Source organism: Panicum virgatum, chromosome 4N (genome assembly GCF_016808335.1).
Source record: "Panicum virgatum strain AP13 chromosome 4N, P.virgatum_v5, whole genome shotgun sequence".
Classification (NCBI taxonomy): domain Eukaryota; kingdom Viridiplantae; phylum Streptophyta; class Magnoliopsida; order Poales; family Poaceae; genus Panicum; species Panicum virgatum.
The window spans coordinates 11,034,754-11,053,033 of NC_053148.1; the positions used below are offsets into that span (position 1 = coordinate 11,034,754).

General features: G+C 43.4%; 3 protein-coding genes across 4 annotated transcripts; all 3 read left to right on the forward strand.

Annotated features, from left to right (window-relative positions):
- The first annotated feature begins 344 nt into the window (after window positions 1-344).
- LOC120669907 (chaperone protein dnaJ 16-like) lies at window positions 345-5,101 on the forward strand. The gene is made up of 12 exons (XM_039949807.1): window positions 345-827; window positions 1,186-1,309; window positions 1,382-1,464; window positions 1,550-1,661; window positions 1,743-1,847; window positions 3,040-3,090; window positions 3,517-3,603; window positions 3,688-3,796; window positions 3,871-4,019; window positions 4,119-4,172; window positions 4,294-4,580; window positions 4,658-5,101. The coding sequence occupies exons 1-11, from the start codon at window positions 655-657 to the stop codon at window positions 4,573-4,575; spliced, it is 1,329 nt and encodes a 442-aa protein (XP_039805741.1). The 5' UTR covers window positions 345-654; the 3' UTR covers window positions 4,576-4,580; window positions 4,658-5,101.
- Window positions 5,102-6,267: 1,166 nt separating this feature from the next.
- On the forward strand, window positions 6,268-7,727 carry LOC120669909 (peroxidase 31-like). Its single transcript, XM_039949808.1, has one exon. It carries the CDS (start codon window positions 6,440-6,442, stop codon window positions 7,481-7,483), a length of 1,044 nt encoding a protein of 347 aa, XP_039805742.1. The 5' UTR covers window positions 6,268-6,439; the 3' UTR covers window positions 7,484-7,727.
- A 2,317-nt stretch (window positions 7,728-10,044) lies between these two features.
- LOC120670461 (NLR family CARD domain-containing protein 3-like) lies at window positions 10,045-16,111 on the forward strand. 2 transcript variants are annotated; one of them, XM_039950559.1, is made up of 17 exons: window positions 10,050-10,450; window positions 11,174-11,377; window positions 11,476-11,534; window positions 11,665-11,802; window positions 12,426-12,500; window positions 12,585-12,668; window positions 12,784-12,845; window positions 12,994-13,063; window positions 13,707-13,782; window positions 13,877-14,007; window positions 14,469-14,528; window positions 14,910-14,984; window positions 15,060-15,164; window positions 15,259-15,354; window positions 15,445-15,525; window positions 15,612-15,713; window positions 15,789-16,111. In XM_039950559.1, the coding sequence occupies exons 1-17, from the start codon at window positions 10,108-10,110 to the stop codon at window positions 15,855-15,857; spliced, it is 1,830 nt and encodes a 609-aa protein (XP_039806493.1). In that variant the 5' UTR covers window positions 10,050-10,107; the 3' UTR covers window positions 15,858-16,111. The 2 variants fall into 2 exon arrangements, with proteins under 2 accessions (XP_039806494.1, XP_039806493.1); XM_039950560.1 differs by lacking the exons at window positions 15,445-15,525; window positions 15,612-15,713; window positions 15,789-16,111 and having other exon boundaries at window positions 10,045-10,450; window positions 15,239-15,354.
- The last annotated feature ends 2,169 nt before the right edge of the window (window positions 16,112-18,280 follow it).

An 18,280-nucleotide genomic window follows, 5' to 3' on the forward strand; every position in this document is an offset into this window, starting at 1 on the left:
GGGCTCCGGGCCCACCTGTCACCACCCACCAGCTATCCCGGACCCGCAGCAGACCAGAGACCATACAATGGCGTGGTAGTTCAATCTCGCTGACATCCGAGCCCCACAAGACAGAGGCCCAACTGCCATTCACGTGCGCGCCTACGCGGGGCCCACCGCCACCAAACCTACCGCTCAGTTTAACCACCGCTCCCGCGCAGAGCGGATCCGGACCGTCGCTGACGGCGGAGCCCACTAGTACGAGGCCCAGCGCGGCGGAGTCCGCCATCAACACCCACTGCGCCGCGGGCCCCGCCACGAGGTACACCTAATATGCCACCTCCCCCGCCGGCCCACCTCACCTCAGCTCACCCGGCCTCCGTCTTCAACTCGGCGGCCACCTCACCTCGCGTGGCCTCCTCCCGTCCCGAGTCCGTCGGCCTCAACGACTAGTTGAGCGCTCCGCCGCCGGGGCTCCGGCGAGGGGAGGAGGCTTATTGGCGCAACTGTAAGCTACGCTGCAGCAGCCGCCGCGGGTGCTCGGGAGGGGCCGCGGGCGGGAGTCTGCGATTCTGGACGCCCCGCCGCGGCGAGATCCGAGGGCGCGCGGCTGCTGTACGGGGGTTTTGAGGTCTCGTTGGAGCTGCTGCTGTGAGGTTGGGAGGAGGGGCGGCCATGGCGGGGTCCAGGTTCGGCTCGTTCAAGTCGGAGAAGGGCGACTCGGCCGCCTCCGCGGCGGCGGCCGCGGATGGGGCGGCGCAGAGGAGGGACCCGTACGAGGTGCTCGGGGTGGGCCGCACCGCCACCGACCAGGAGATCAAGAGCGCCTTCCGACGCATGGCGCTCAAGTAAGGATGCCACTTCCCGCTCAGATTTAGGCACCTGTGTTGCTTTTGTTGGTTCCCCCCGTCTCGTGAGGAGTTCGCTGGAAATATTTCATTATTTTGTTCGGATTTTGCGCGAAACCAGTTACATTTTTGGCGAATTATGTCGCCTGAGTTGCGTGTGCACTTTTAAGTAGAGTTTCCATTAATGTTTGGGCACATTTGGTTACCCTTTTCATCAGTTGGGATTTGCGAGCCATTTTTTTTATGAAAGATTTGCGAGCCATTTTCGTCTGAACATTGGTTCTGCAGTCTGCGCAGCAGTACCCTGATGTAGGATTGAACCGCTCATTTTGCTGTTTCTTCCGGTAAATTGCGGCAGGTACCATCCGGACAAGAATGGGGATGACCCTGTCGCATCTGATAGGTTCCAAGAAGTCACATTCTCCTACAACATCCTATCGGATCCTGATAAGAGGCGGCAGTACGATACATCAGGATTTGAGGTAATTCACACAGCATGGAGTGCTTTACTCCTTTTATTTGAGTTTTTGGGTCAATTTTTGTGTTTCCCTCAGGCAATTGAAAACGATAGTCAGGAGTTGGAGCTGGACTTATCGAGTCTCAATACTGTAAACACTGTGTTTGCAGCTCTTTTTAGGTAAAGCTTCTAAATGATACAATATTTCTTCAATTGTTAGTTCGTATTCTGCTAGTGTTTGATTGTGTTTTTACAATATATGCAGTAAGCTTGGTGTGCCAATTAAAACAACTGTTTCAGCAACAGTTTTGGAGGAGGCATTGAATGGCTCTGTTATGGTTTCTCAGCTCCAGCTACGAAACTCAGTGCAAAGAAAGGTTTGCAGCCAGCTGTCTACAATGTTCTTTTTTCCTTTTTTTTATTTTTATATCAAATGCTTAATTATCGCATGTGGCCAGGTGGAAAAGCAAACGGCCCATTTCTATTCTGTGGACATAACCGAAAAACAAGCGAAGATGGGGCTAGTTTGTCGTGTTCACTCAAATGATAAAAGCAAATTCAAGGTTTACAACCAAATGCTTTTCCCCCCATTTATCTGCAGTATGGAAGTACATTTAATGTGGTCCTGGTGTTCCTGTATTCTTTGTTTGCCTTTTCTAATACTAGTTCTGTATCTTTATTCTTGCGGAATAAATGACCTCTGTTTGGTTAAATTTTTAATGTTTTGAAGTTGTGATACATATTAGCATCCAATCCCACACATATGTCTGGCTAGATACTATATTCAGATGTTTATGTCTAACATGGAGTTGTATATATCATCGAATAACCAGGTCAACACCCTATTGTGAAATGAGAAGTCATATTATTTTTTGTACCAATAGTAGCTGAAATGGGTTGGAACCTAATGGTGTGCTGGCATACAGAGTTTGGGTTAGATGTTCTATTTTCTCTGGGCTTGCATTGGATTATGTCGGGAACCTATAGAGAGAGGGAGTGAGTAGAGATTATGCGACTTAGTGGATCTCAATAACACTAAAATTAGAGGGGGCGGAGAATGAAACATTGAGAAATTATTTTATTAATTCATTAATTGAGAGAAAATCTGAACCTGATCTAAGAGCTACTGTAGTTGTTAACTAGCACAAGCTGGTTGCCAATCAAAAGCACTGGCACTAGAGTATTTAATACCTAATGCAATCGTATGTTCAAATCCATCCGCATGATTTTATGGGCTATTTGGCTAGTTTTAAGCTAATGTTATGATCCTTAGCAGTCTTTCTGATAGTTTTCAGCAACCCATACTGGTTTGTGACTTTGGATTTACTAGGCATCCAAAGTCTGAGCAAAGCTAATGATACCATGAGTAAACTTGAGAAAGTTCCCATGTTACTCTCCTATATCGTAATTTTATGTTTCTACTTTAATTGTTTACATACATACTTTCGTTATGCGTAGTTCTTTTATTCAAATATGATATGACTGCTCATAAACTTACTGATGACCTACTAGTTACCACCACTTTTCCAAAATTGATATTGTCTTGGACATCAAATTATATGTAACTAGGCGATTCTGAATACTCCTTGTATGTAACCAAGAAGTAAAGGTCTGAGTGTACTCATTCCAGAATAACCATTTGGACTGGATGCACTGAACACACAAAGGATTTTCCCCTCTATTTTGACTGCTCCAAACTTATCTCTTTTTTCTCCTTATCCCTATATTTCATATATTTTCTTCCATTGATTTCAGTTGCTTTATTTTGAGCTCGAAGAAAATGGTGGGCTGAGTCTTGCATTGCAGGTATGTGTACCAGAATCTTCTTTTCTTTTGTTCCTAACCTGTTCCTGACTAAATAAGAAAAGAAGTATGTTGGAATCTCATTTTTGTATAATAGTTAAATCATCTGTAGGAATAATATCATACTGCATACACATTGATTAATAGAACACCACTATTTAAATGTTACTGTGAGGAAAATGAGTTTGCAGCTTATTCATGTTAGTAAGGTTACCTCTAAGTGACTCTAGACATGGCACTGCATAGCACGATCATTACAATGTTACCAATAAGTACGAGGATTCTGGTGGAGTTACTGTACTGATGTGTAATGAGTAAAATATGTTTCCACAATGTTGACCTTCGCATTGTCCAAGATGTGAGCAATAAATAATTAAGATTATGCATTATGGCTTGAGTATGTTTCATCTAATGTGCAGCCTGTTGCAGGAAGACAGTGTGAAAACTGGGAAAGTTACTGCTGCAGGAATGTATTTCCTTGGCTTTCCTGTGTACCGTTTTGAACAGAATAACTTGGTGAGTTTACAAGATTGGTTGGGTTTTGTTGTCTAAGTTATCCTTTTGTGGATCTTCCTCTTTAAAAGATCCAATTATTTTCAGGCGCCTGCTGCAAAGGATTCTGATGGTGCATTCTTTAAAAGATTGGATAGCTTTCAACCGTGTGACATACATGAACTGAAACCTGGAACACATTTTTTTGCTGTCTATGGTATATCACTTTGATAATTGCTGCAGTTCTAATTTATTGAGGCAGTGTGAAACTTCTTAAACCCCATCTCTCAGGTGACAATTTCTTCAAGAGTGCAAATTATACTATAGAGGTAGTGTCCGGCGAATCTTTCCCTGCCGAAAAGGAGATGCTACGAAATGTAGAGGCAAAAATACTTACAAAACGTGCTGAGCTGTCCAAATTTGAGTCAGAGTATAGGGAGGTAAGTGCTCAAGTTGTCTTCTATTGTTTTAACCTTATCAGATTCTTTCCTTGCATATGTCGTTTCTAAGAAAACATTCTCTAACACCGAGATTTTCAGGTTTTGGCAAAGTTCACCGAAATGACCAGCAAATACACAGAAGAAATGCAAGCGGTAAATTTTTTTTCTAGTAAAGTTATTTTTTCACTTCCTTGGGACTAAAGGTATTGTTGTAGTACAGTAGTAATCACTGATGACTTTCAACAACATTCTAACTCTTCGTGGGCTATTCTAGATTGACCAGCTTCTGAAGGAGAGGAACGAGATCCATGCTTCCTACACCAACAATCCATCTCTAAAACGGAGTTCCAGCAGGAATAAAGCGAAGTCGCCTTCGAAAATGCCTAAAAGCGATGCAGATAAGCATCATCAGAAGGAAAAGAAAGTGAAGGATCACTGTTTGGAGGGATATGGAAGTGATGGTGATAATTCAAGCGAAAAGAAACCAAAAGAGCGGTTTACAAGGAAGAAATGGCTGAACATTCCATTCAAACTTGACAGGAGAAAGTCATGCTGAGCAATGTATTATATATTGTGTAGTTATTCTACATTTCTATGCATCATCCGCAGCTGATTCTTCTCTTTTGATGATTTTATAGGTGATTCTTCTCCCCTTTGCCATTCCACTCAATTGATATACAGATGATTTTCACTGTGGCCTCCCAAACTAAGCCTCCGTCCCCATTGCTAATGCCACTCATATTATTTCCTGTAAAGATCGAATGTGAGCCTGAGAATTGAGTCATGATGTAAAGTAATTCACTTTAGCTTATGTTCTGAAGCGTGCACTGGCTAGTTGCTGCACATCGCTTGGATCTAGAGCCCCCACTGCACCCTACTCCATGATACATGGGAGTGAGATTAAGAGGATATATACTCTGGTGTTTTCTGTAGCTTGTGTAAGATTCTATATATTGCGAACTGTAGGCCAGTTATATATGTATATTTGTTTGCCCCAAGAATGTGTGGGTGTCTATTGTTTTGATTGGCTACTGTAAATACTACTTTCCTGATGTAAATACGAAATTTGTTCGTGTGCATTACTGTGGCACTGTGCATTTTTGGCCAAGGCTCTAAACCTTTTTTTTTTACTCTATTTTCTAGGCACTCTTGGAGATGCTCTTAACACCCAGAAAGGATCTCTCCAGTTGTTACCCCTTCAAACGCATGAATTGACCCTCCCATTACCACGCATGATCTTTCTTGAAAGACTTGCAACGGAAAATGGAAAGATGAACACTACTAGTGATGACCAGTGAGTGAAAAGGGAATATTTAGAGTTGGTCAGTGCTTCAAAATTTTGATGGGTTTCATGGCCTGTATGAAGGAAATTGATTTGTTCTTTTGGTAGAAAAAGCAACATGTTGTGGGCTACGGGGAGGTATTAAATACCCTACCTAAACTAATATGAACACCAAAATGCGTTGGAATCAAACACTTTATTGCAGAGCAAATTTTAAAATTCAAAATGTTTTCGCAATTCGTTTGCACAAATACTTGCATACGCCTCGTTGTACCTATAATTTGGACATCAAAACATCTTCAAATAAAAATATATAGTAAAATTTGAAACACTTATAGAAAATTTTGAATTAAAAAATTCCAAAAAAAATTCAAAACCTAAATCTTTTCTACACAACAAAATTATACATTTAAAATATTTTCATAATTCGTTCAACATAGCATCTTATTTTGATAAAAGTATAATATTGTAATATCGTTCTTCTATAGCTTCTCATGCGACCTCCACAATAACGGCATATGTTATATAACCACTATTTCCTTAAAACGTCTACTAATTGCCTCATGATTTTGCAAATACATTAAGTATCCGACTAATTGTGCTCTGTCCTCCATAATAAATTATTTTACACCTTCTTCCACCACAATAAATACAACAAAAAATATCATACCTCCATTTTGATACCTAAAATAATATACTACTTAAATAATAGTGTCACAACAATAGAATGCCCAAAATATATACCAAATTTGCCACAAATTTCTCCTAGCTCTGAAATGAGATCGCTCGCGATCAGACCAATCAAGTTCTCTAGAGCTGAAGCTTAAATGAAAGTAAACGGCAGGGCCTGCCGTTTACACTCTGATCTGATCTGATTGGTAAACACCTAATGAAACCTCTCACTTTTTGGTTTAAGTTCTCGTCTTCAGTTTTCCTGTGATGAGTGATTAACATGCGAGGCACACCAGCTACGACAACCACTCCCCGCGGTTCTCTCCCTCCTCCATTCGCTCCCCTCCATTGGCCTCCATCGAAGAACCCTTCTGCCCCTTGAGGTCTTAGAGATCCCAACAGGAGTTCAGGCGATCACTGATCACACCCAGACCCAGTGCGCTGAAAAATCTCACACCACGAGGCCATGGACACTCACCGGCGTCTGCATACACCGGCTCTCCTCCTCCTGCTGCTCCTCGCCGTCGATGCGGCGACGGTGGCGGAGGCGAAGCTGGTGCCCAACTACTACAGCAAGACGTGCCCGCGCGCGGAGCGGATCGTCACGGACGTGGTGTCGCAGAAGCAGCTGTCGCACCCGACCACCGCCGCGGGGGTGCTCCGCGTCTTCTTCCACGACTGCTTCGTCAGCGGCTGCGACGCGTCCGTGCTGGTGGCGCCTACCGCGTTCGCCCGCTCCGAGCGCGACGCCGCGCAGAGCCGGTCGCTCCCGGGGGACGCCTTCGAGGCCGTGACGCGCGCCAAGACGGCGCTCGAGCTCGAGTGCCCCGGCGCCGTGTCCTGCGCCGACGTGCTCGCCATCGCGGCCCGGGACCTCGTCGTCATGACGGGGGGCCCCTCCTACCCGCTCCGCCTGGGCCGCAAGGACGCGCTCGCCTCGTCCCCCGCCGCGCCCGACGCCGAGCTGCCCCTCGCCAACTCCACCGTGCCCCGCCTCATCGCCATGTTCGCCGCCAAGGGGTTCATGGCCCAGGAGCTCGTCGCGCTCTCCGGCGCGCACACGCTGGGGTTCGCGCACTGCAACGAGTTCGCCGACCGCATCTTCCGCCGGGCCAAGGGCGGGGGCGGCGGCGGCGGCGCGGCCCCGCCGCACGACCCGACCATGAACCCGTCCTACGCCAGGGCGCTGCAGGACGCGTGCAGGGACTACCAGCGGGACCCGACCATCGCGGTGTTCAACGACGTCATGACGCCCGGCAAGTTCGACAACATGTACTTCGTCAACCTCCAGCGCGGGCTGGGCCTGCTCAGCACGGACCAGGCGCTCTGGACCGACCCCCGGACGCGGCCATTCGTGCAGCGCTACGCCGCCAACCAGACGGCCTTCTTCGCCGACTTCGCGCGCGCCATCGTGAAGCTCGGCGTGCAGGGCATCAAGACGGGACGGGACGGGGAGGTGCGCCGGCGGTGCGACATGTTCAACGGCAACCCCGCCCCTCTGGGGCCTTAGGGCTGATCGGATGACGACGGCTGGCCGGCGGAAGCGGATCCCAGAACTGATCGGATGAGGACGGCTGGCCGGTGGAAGCGGATCCCAGATGTACGGGACCGCGGCCGGCAGGTTGGGCGGCAGCCACGTGATCCATTGGGATGAAAGCAGGAATGAGAAGATCCCATACCAACTGAGATCGTATCCCATATATTTATATCTATATTTATTACTAAAGCGAGTAAATTTTCCATCTAAATTTTTGGTTTGGTCCGTCTTGTATCGTTGACAATGAGCCTTAGTTTATTCCGTATGCGAGTTGGATTAGTCTTTCATCAATCGGAATCCTAATTAGAACTTGGACAAATCAATCATAATCATAATCGGACTCCGGATAATCAATTGTAATCCCAATCGGATCCCGAACAATCAATATCTCGCATGATCACAATACGACCTATACACGGAGAATGATCACAAAGTTGGTAATATTATTTTGTTGATATTATATAGATTTATTATATTATCCGTAGCAACGCAAAGGCACATACCAGTACTGTTATAAAAAAAAGAAACCGGGTAGGAGCGGAAATGAAAACAAGAGGACCCTTTTCCTGACCGAAACTTCCATATTTCATTCCCAGTTTTCCCATGGTTGCGAGTGAGCAGCAATAGCGGCCCCCAGAGCATTGTTATATAGAGCATATGTGCCTCTCGCTGTTCTTACGTTGGTGATATGAGATAAAGGCAGAAGCATAGCAGCAGAGAGCAGACCAACGGTTCCCAGCGAAAGCTGCTGTGCTCACTTTGTCTTCGGCCCATTAGTGGCTCTCTGCTGGCCCACAACGATGAGAGGGAGCAAGGTTGCTCTGCTGCATGCTTTTACAGGGTGTGAGCAGCGACTCTCTTTCTCATTTATGTTCTTCCGTTTGTAAATAATTTTGACTGGCCAATATACTTATATCATTATCGTTTAGGAAATATTTGAAGTGATCACATGTGACGAGGTTTGCGTTTTGAGTTAGCAATTCGCAATCGTAATCGATATATTCTCAATTGAAATATTCTGTTTCAGATATCCCGTAATACCGATTTCGATTTCCTGTTCGACTTTCCCGCTCCCGCACCCGTTCTCGGCAAAAAAAAAGAAGTAGCGGGAATGGTTAAGGGTTTTTTTCCGACTATTCCTGACCTTTTTCATCCCTACATGTATCCCTACATGCGTTGACATTCATCCTACCTTTACTCCCAAATTAATGGATATGAATTCGATTCGTTTCGGAAAGAATTCAATGATCCCGCGGTTGTGATTCGTGCACAAAATTAAAGGATCATCATGTATGCTTAAATAAAATGAAAATAAACGATCTATTCGTGCCTTTATGTTTCCCAACTTCAATTCTTCTTTCGGCAATGCTACGGTTCAGGCGTTCAATGTCTGTTCATCAACCGGACACTCGACACATATCACAAGAGATAAATATCGATGTTGCAATTGTTATTTTTTTATGTTTCGTAGCGGATGTTGTACGAAACATGATGTTAATGTTGCGGTGGGAATTCCCATTCTTGAATCGGATGTTACAATCATTTGTATACATGTTTTCTTGATGTTGCAAAACATTGATTTTTGATTTTGCAACTGTTATTTATTAATATTGTGACAGGCTGTTCGATAAAAATTATGACCGGACGACACTGGTAGTACCGTTCTTCTTTTTTTTTCCATGATCAAGCGTAGCCGTTAGTTTTATAGTGCTATAAAGTGTTTGTTATATACTGCGTTCCAAATTCCAATTTATAGATCGTTTAAAAATATCTAAAATTATAAGTATTTTTAAAATACCTATAATTCCAAATTCCAAATCACGTCAGAAATTTTCTATAAACTTTTTTTTAGCTGAACTAGTTAAATGCCCGTGCGTTGCTACGGGAGCGAAAAATCAAACGCTTAACGATATAAATCTGAACTAAATATTATGGGGTTGGGGTGGGGGGGGGGGGTGCATCTTTGAATTCATTTTTTGCGCCAGTGTTCCATAGCTCAACTAAACGGAGGGAGTCACTCTACATGGAGATTGTCTTGAATTTCTTAGGCCAATTAAACAATGAGTCGTATATTCTTTTCTGTAGCTATTTCCGCCTTGCCGAGTTGCCTTCTTTGCTGGCGATGAGATAATACTGGGGTTTTCTCTTATCTTTTCGCACCCATCTCTCGTGCAAAGTCTGCATAACATAAAAATACTATGTCACCCCGTGATCACCAACCACATTTTTGACACAAAATTGTAGTTTGACAAACATTGGTTCGAAATCTACTCACATCACATAGATAAAGAAGACACGAAACAAGGAGATTTGTAAGGCGAAATGCTGATAAAGTATAAAGTAGTATCTTGCAACACTCCATCTCCAGCACCTCTACTATTTTTTTTTTGAAATACCCACCTCTACTAATTTCATGAGGTTCATAATAGACACGTGGCGGCGTGCAAAGTAACATCAGTAAAATCCAAACCCGGCCCGACATGATCCACAACCTTACCTGCCTTCCCCACATCAAAAGCCCTCCCCTCCCAAAAACCCGCCGCCTCCCTCATCCTCCTCCCCCATCTCCTCCTCCGACGCCCCAGCCGCCGCGTCCAATGGAGTCCTCCCTCCTCCTCCCCTCCCTGCGCCCCCTGCGCCCCTTCCTCCCGCCGCCCTTCCCCACCGCCCGCCGGCGCCACGCGTCGTTCCGCGCGAAGCCTCCCGCGCCGCCGCCACTCCCGCCGCTGGCGCGCTTCGCCCGCCGGCTGGGCGTGGCGGTGCCGCGCGCCGCGCGCGAGGCGTTCGACGACAGGCCCCCCGGGGTCGCCCGCGGGGGCGCGCACAGGAGGGACTACCGCGAGGCGCAGGGGGAGCCGGCCGTGCCCCCCGCGGCGGCGGCCGCGAGGGCCGTCGCGCCCTACGTCGTCCCCGCGGGGACGGTGCTCGTGCTGAGCTTTGGTATGGCCTAACTTTTTCCTCTCGTTCGTAAATCGCTCCCCGTTCATCGTCATTGGGTTCCCTGTTCTAATTAGAATCGCTCGTGTCCCTTTCCCTTGATGATGGCATACTGGAATAGTTTCAATTCCAAAAATAAGTATCTGATCGTGATGAGATACCGGAGTAGTTTCCTTTCCAAAAATAAATGTGAGATGTGTGTTAATGAATGAAGAGAAAAATACTTTCTCTGTCATTAAATGTAAGGTATTTTGGTTCGTTCTAAGTTAAACTGTTTATTTTGAAGAAACTTATAGAAAAGAGTAATAATATTTTGAATATCAATTAAGAATATTAGATACATTATGAAATATATTTTTATAATTTACTTATTTGATGTGCTAGATGTTAGTATTCTTCTCTAAAAAATTGGTCAAACTTAGGCTATTTGACTTAGGACAGCTCAAAATGCCTTATATTTCAGGATGGAGGGAGTATTGGCTAATCAAATGAATAAGAGTATATCAGTTCTGTATTTAATCAAGTCCTTTAATTTTGGAAAAAGAATAAATCCACTTTATTGAAAAGGAGAAGATTAAATTCGAAAACATATGTCATGTTGTAACATTAGTTTTGCACATAGTTGAACATATCATGCCATACGTTTAAGATGTGTTCATTCCTTGATATTGTAGGCTTCAGCATTTGTGTGTAGAATGGTTACTAATTCTCAGTTTCAGAGGACAGTCATATGGAAGGTGGTTCGGAATATCCTTCCGGGGAAGAAAAAAGACCAGAATTCTGGAGAATCTGCGCCTTCTGGGATCATGTGGTCCTTTGCTGCTGGTTCCAATTTGGCAACTTCTACCCTCAGTGCTGAAAAGGAGTCGCGGAAAAATCTCAACAAGTTCTACAAAGAACTACGGACTTTGAAAACTGTTAACATGGCAGGTAACTCAAGGGAACTAAAGTTGAATGCATTGATCTGAAATGTTGGGTTAAAGCTCCAACATATATGGAGTAATAATTACATCTCACTTTCTTGACAGGCCGCCAGTTTGGAGATGAGGGTCTATTTTTTCTAGCAGAAAGCTTAGCCTATAACAAGGTCAGAGATCTCATGCAATGTTCGGGTGCACTCTATATGCATATTTGCATACCTAGTTGTTTCCATGCTTTAGCAGCTTAGTCTCATTTGAATACTTAGGATAATGAGTGAGCTGTGTGTGTATTTTCAGAGTGCAGAAGAGGTGGACTTTTCTGGCAATGGTATAACAGCTGTCGGAATAGAAGCCTTTGATGGAATTCTTCAGATAAATACAGCTTTGAAAACTCTAAATTTATCCGGAAACGACATTGGAGATGAAGGAGCTAAGGTCTTCTCAATATTATGATTTCCACATTCCATTTATTGTTCTGTAATTTGCATGATTTATTGTGCAAATCAACTCTTCCCAGTCACAAATATTTGACATCTTTGATACCTGCATGGTATCCAAAACACAACTTTGACTACTCATTTTGTTATAATATATGAAACTTCTTTCCAGTACAAACTCACACATAAAAAGTAACTTGTGACCTAAATCTGAATTGGTTGACTTCAGAGAACCCAAAAACACCACTTATTTGTGAGTTGTGAGTAGAGGAAGTATGATCTGATCTCCATCTCCTAATATACAAATAACTTTGTTGATACTTGCTTAACATGTTCTTCTAAGGTTGGCTGGTTGGGTGCTCTCATTGTGCCACTGTACCTGTGGGTCATCATGAGAGTTGCCTTTTGATTACTTTTTTTTCAATTTCCAACTGGAGTAAGCTTCATTAGCCATCAAAATTTTCAGTATTTATGGTTTTGCTGGAGAAAGTAGCCATGTTAAACCATAAATTGTCCACAAAATGATAAAAAATAAATAAATAGTAGATTTGTTTTCAAGACTGAGTTGAATATATTTTTTCTTTACACCTGACTGAATGTAACACTCATGAATTTTTACAGTGTCTTTCAGATATATTGATTGAAAATGTGGGTATTCAGAAGCTCCTATTGAACAGTATTAATATTGGAGATGAGGTGCTTGTCCCCCCTCTCGCTCACTCTCACTTTCTCATTCCCTCCTCCTTTTACATTGTAACATTGATTTTTTTTTCTTTTCAGGGTGCTAAGGCAATTTCGAATATGCTGAAAAAGAACAAATCAATACGAATTCTACAGCTCAGCAACAATACCATTGAATACAGCGTATGTACAAGCATCCACAAAATGCGCACTTGGATACGAAAGGGAAAAGAATTACCATATGCTTAAATCCTTAAAAGGTTATGATACTTTTTTCTTTTGTTTTTCCTTGAAACAGGGTTTTGCAAGTATTGCGGAAGCCCTTCTAGAGAATAATTCGATACGGAGCTTGTATCTCAAGTTAGTCACTACTGACAACCCAATGGTCTCACATATGATACATTCTAAATGTGCATATGATGTTGTGAGCACTGTTTATGATTAGTAAACTTTATATGACTACTGACTAATTGGTGCCTGATGGTGCACTTCATTCAATATATCATAGTGGCAACTATGGCGGTCCGCTTGGTGCATGCAGCCTAGCTCAAGGAGTTTTAGGGAACAAGTCTTTGAGGGTACTACTTGAAACACTTGATATACTTCTGACCTTCAACATAGTCATAATGCAAGATATTGTGTGAATTTTTAAATGCTTAGAAGTGCACCAGATCCCATTCCATCTTTGCTTATATCAAGTTATGTAGACCTGTCTCTTAGGTTACTACAGGGGTAAGAATAGTTTGGACTTTTCAGGTTTGGCTGGTTGTCTAAATTTTGTATGGACCAATTTGCTGCAACAGGCACAATATGGGTGGATTTCAAAACACATAATTGTAAACCATAAAGGAACCCACATAATAGCGAAATAGTCACCAAACTTGTATACTAGGATTTGCCACATGATCAGTTTAGTAAAAAAAATGCTCAGGTGAAGAAAAACATATAGATAGTTTGTAAGTCGTGCCGTGACAATATTGGTAGGATCAGTTGAACTCTTTTTTGTACCAATATACTGTGTATCACCAAAGGGCAAAGGGAACAGCTTATTAAGAATGTCTAGCCGTCTAGGACCTTAATTTAAATTGTATAATTTCTATGTAGGATTTTTTAGAGTCCTATTCATATCCTTCGTTTTCCTCATTTGTATTCTTTAATGTCTAGTGATTTTTGACCCTTGAATTCCATGTTTATGATATATAAGCATTATACTTTTTTTAGGAAATTCACTTGCATGGTAATGGGATTGGGAATGAGGGAATACGTGAGTTGATGTCATCATTATGTGCTCACAAAGGTGCTTCATTTTTTCTGGCTAAACAAACTATCAGCAAGTTTGTGCTTAGTGGATTGTTTAATCCTAATTATGTGCATGCATGGCTGAATTATAGGGAAGATTGCAGTTGTGGATATTGGCAACAACAACATTAACTCGGAAGGTTTACGTCCTGTTGCCGAATTCATCAAAAAGACAAAGTCTTCACTGTGGTTCAGTCTCTACATGAACGACATTAGTGATGAGGTATTACTGTTTCTTGTATTGTTTTCTCTTTGAATGATTCCAATGACCAAAATATTGGGTAGTCCACATATGGTCATATGATCAGTTCTAGAAGTATAACCTAATCACTGACCATAACTTTGACCATTTAACAATGTACAGTAATTATTCAACTTCAGATTAGGGCTTTATTGTTTGTTGTTTTATAGACTTCAGCACATATAGTGCTCCCACAGAGCATTGGCTGTTATTTTCACTTTTTCAGTATTTCCATATTTTCTTGAGCTCCTGATTCTAAGAAAAATGAGACAACTTGTTTCATGATGTAAACTAGGATCCTTTTTTGAGGAAGTTAAATGTGTGTTGCTGGTTCCTCACATGTTTCCCCATGTAGCTGATGTATAAGCACGCTCATTTAAACTCCTGCATTTTGTTTAAAGTTCATTCTGAGTTCTGACATAGATTAAAATTAATTTCGCCAGGGAGCTGAAAAGGTTGCGGAGGCTCTGAAAGATAACAAAACAATTTCTACCATAGATTTGGTGAGTATTTATTTTGCTGCAACCCTCATAAAGTCGGAATATCACATACTTTCTATTTACCTTATATTTCACATATGGAAACTATGCTCAAGTTGCTTCTCGATTCCATGTGTAGAATATTACTCTCTCTACTTGATCTTTAAATTATTGTTCAGCTTTTTGGTCATTGGCACGACTTTTTTTCTTCATATGTCATCACTTAAACTGATCCTGTTTGGAAGCAGGATACTTTGTTTTTTTTTTTTGGGGGGGGGGGGGGGGGGGGGTGTTAATAAACCTTCTTTGAAGTTGCCCTGATAATTCTGTGTTTCATGTGTGACCTAAGCCACGTTAGAGAGGATATGTATACATGCTGAATCCCTGGAGCCTCTTATATTTCAGGGTGGCAATAACATTCACTCCAAAGGGGTTAGTGCAATAGCAGAAACATTGAAGGATAACACAGTACTGACAACAGTAAGTCATCTTATCATTCAGACAACTTTTTCCTACAAATTAAGTTCTAAGACTAAATCAATATATGCATCGTAGTTGGATTTGAGCTATAATCCAATTGGATCAGATGGGGTAAAGGCTTTGTGTGATGTCCTCAAGTTCCATGGGAAGATCCAAACCCTTAAGCTTGGCTGGTGCCAGGTGATCCTCAGAACTGAATAGAATTGTACGAGCAGTTTTACCATTTGGGTCATTGGGTGTTCTTGCCTCTTCAGCAAAGTTGCATATCCTGCAGATAGGTGTGCAAGGTGCAGAGTTCATTGCTGATTGTCTGAAGTACAACACGACATTGTCAACATTGGATTTGCGGGCGAATGGGCTTGGAGATGATGTATGTGCAATCCGTATCGTGTTTCCAATTGTAACTTGCACTTTGGTACATGATCCATGCTTTGCTTGTTGACACGTTCCTATCCTGAAGGGTGCTATATGCTTGGCACGAAGTTTCAAGATAATCAATGAATCTCTGACTTCACTTGACCTGGGCTTTAATGAGATTAGAGTAAGCAAGCATATTGTTTTTTATTCATTCTTAAGGCATTTTGGGTGTCCAATATACTTAGCTTTATTTTTCTATGTTCTGGACAGGATGATGGAGCATTTGCATTGGCCCAAGCACTTAAGGCTAATGAAGATCTGGCAGTCACATCATTAAATCTTGCAAACAACTTCTTCACAAAATTTGGACAGGTTAGTTTAGTTTGTTTTGATCTAGCAATGATTATGTAGGAAAGCATATTTAATTAGGTTCATGCGTCAATACAGGTTGCTCTATCTGAGGCGCGGGATCATGTATATGAGATGAGCGAAAGGGAGATAGACATTTACTTTTAGGTGGCATCGGTTTCCCTCTGGACGATTTAACACATGATTAACGCTTTTTTTTTAGAATTTTTTATTGAGTAGGCCGAAGAATAAGATCCGGGTAGAGCATTTGTATAGAAAATTTTGGTGTAGCCGTTCAACTGTCTATATTCAATTTTTGCTGGGGACATTAATCTTGTCTTGAACCATTCATATTGGTTGGAAATGGAATGGATGTTGCTGTGGCTTTTGGCCCTCCGGTCGCAGGCCTGGCTTTTGAAAAATCTTTATTTGAGCATTATTAACTACTTATCTGAAGATTCTGAACCTAAACGTCGTAGCATGGTTGTTAAACGTCATATATACGTTTGAATATGGAGGGAGCATGTGCCGAGGGCATCTTCTGTAATTATGTGGATGATTTCGTTGATGTTCTCATGCCATCCATGTGAAACCTGTTCCACAACAACAGTCTGCTTGTCACACAAAGATTCACGGTTGACAGATCACGTTGACCTACCAAAATGTGACTGAGCACCCGGACAGGCACACAAGCATTCACTACCGGGATCTGCCTATTTGCGCAAAGCTACGAAAACACACGGAAAAAAGCTTTGCCGTGCGCGGCCGACGGCAACACTCCGACGGCGACTAGGTGCGACGCAAAGCTGGCTTTGTTGTGTGCTGTATATCGGGCACACGGCAAAGCTCTTTGCCGTGTGTTTTCCTAGGCATACGGCGATAAAAGCATCAGACGGCGCGGACGGAGACGGGATGGGGACGGAGACGGGATGGGGACGGACGGCGCTGGCCGCTGCTTTGCCGTGTGCCAGGCCCTGGGCACACAGCGAAGCTGTGTACAGATGTCCCAGGAATACCACTTTGCCGTGTGCCTAAGAAAATCATTTTTTTTTGTTTTTGATGTATAAAAGTGCCCGTACAAACAAATATCACATATAATATTTATAATTGACAACACACATCACAGACATCATAAATATATCATAACAAAGCTCAAATGCAGTGCCTGACATCACTACAAGTTCTCGAGTTCTCAAGTTCTCAAGTTCGAAATATATCACAGACATCACTATAAGTTCACAAGTTTTCAAGTTCTTCTACGACGGAGGTTGGTCGAACGGAGGAGGGCCTGACGGAGGAGGGCCGAACTGAGGAGGGGCAAACGGCGGAGGCCCAAACGGCGGTGCGAATGGCTGCTGTCCGGGGAACGTCGGTGACATCCCCGGCGACAACTCAGGCGTATTCGACGCCGCCGATTGATTCTGCAAAACAAAGTATATATTGCATTTAGGACTCTAAAGTTATAAAGTTTGATAAAGTTATAATCTAAAACATTTTGAATTTCTTAGAATTGTATAAGTGACTCTATATCTCTACTTTATTTAAACTGCAATCTAAAACATTCAAAATTTTATCGAAGTACCTACATTTAGTAAACTACAATCTCTAGGTCAAAGTGAGTCTAAGTCTGTACATTCTGTAGGTCTATAATATTTGAAATAAAAGAACCAAGGTTGTCAAGTTTCTCATAGGAGGAGTTGCCGGAGTCGGAGTCGGAGCCGGAATCAGCGGGAACACCATCGGAGGTAGTTGTTGACCCATCTGAATCGAAAGACCTTGAATGAAGGAGTACATCTAGGCCATCTACTGCTGAACCTTGGCCTGTGCCCTCCTCGCCTCCTCCTTGCGTAACCTCCTCTCCTCAGCTATCGCCGCCTCGTGTGCCGCCGCTTGTGCCGCCATCTGGGCCTACATAATATTTTTTGATTGCAATGTTGCAATGGAAATCAAATTTATATACATATTGAATGAACGATGAATAAACCAAGATTTACCTCAAGTTCCTGTACTCGGAGCTCTGCCACGGATAGCCTTGGGTGTATGGGCAGGCCACTGTTCGTGGTCCTGGCTCGAACCTGGGCGAGAGTGGGGGTAGAGGCCGTGTCCAGGGTGCCCTCGCCTATAAAGTACCGGCCATGCTTCTTCCCTCCTCCCACCTTCATGATGAGCTCTCCGTCAAGGTCATGGGCACTCGGATCCCAGTCGGGCCCATGGACCTGTCTTCCTGCCTCTGTGTACATATTGATGCGGGCGTGGACGGAGGGATTGGAGTACGCCGAGGGCGGATCGTCCGGGTTGTAGGTGACCTCGGACGCCTTGCCCTTGTGAGCCAAAGCCCATCCCATGAACTGGGAGCACTCAGCGCTTGAATGTGATGAGGACTGCAAAACAAAAAGTTGTTTACAAATTATACATGAATGGGGTTAGATTAATGAAATGAAAATGCATACCCATCTAGCTCTGTATTCCTCATTGCTAAGGCTTCCTTGATGATGTGCTGGCCCTGGCATAAGTAAACGCCGCTCTCGACTAGCGTTGTGCGCGGCCTCCCACTCGGGTGTGAACCACTTGTCCACGATGCGTTCCCAGCA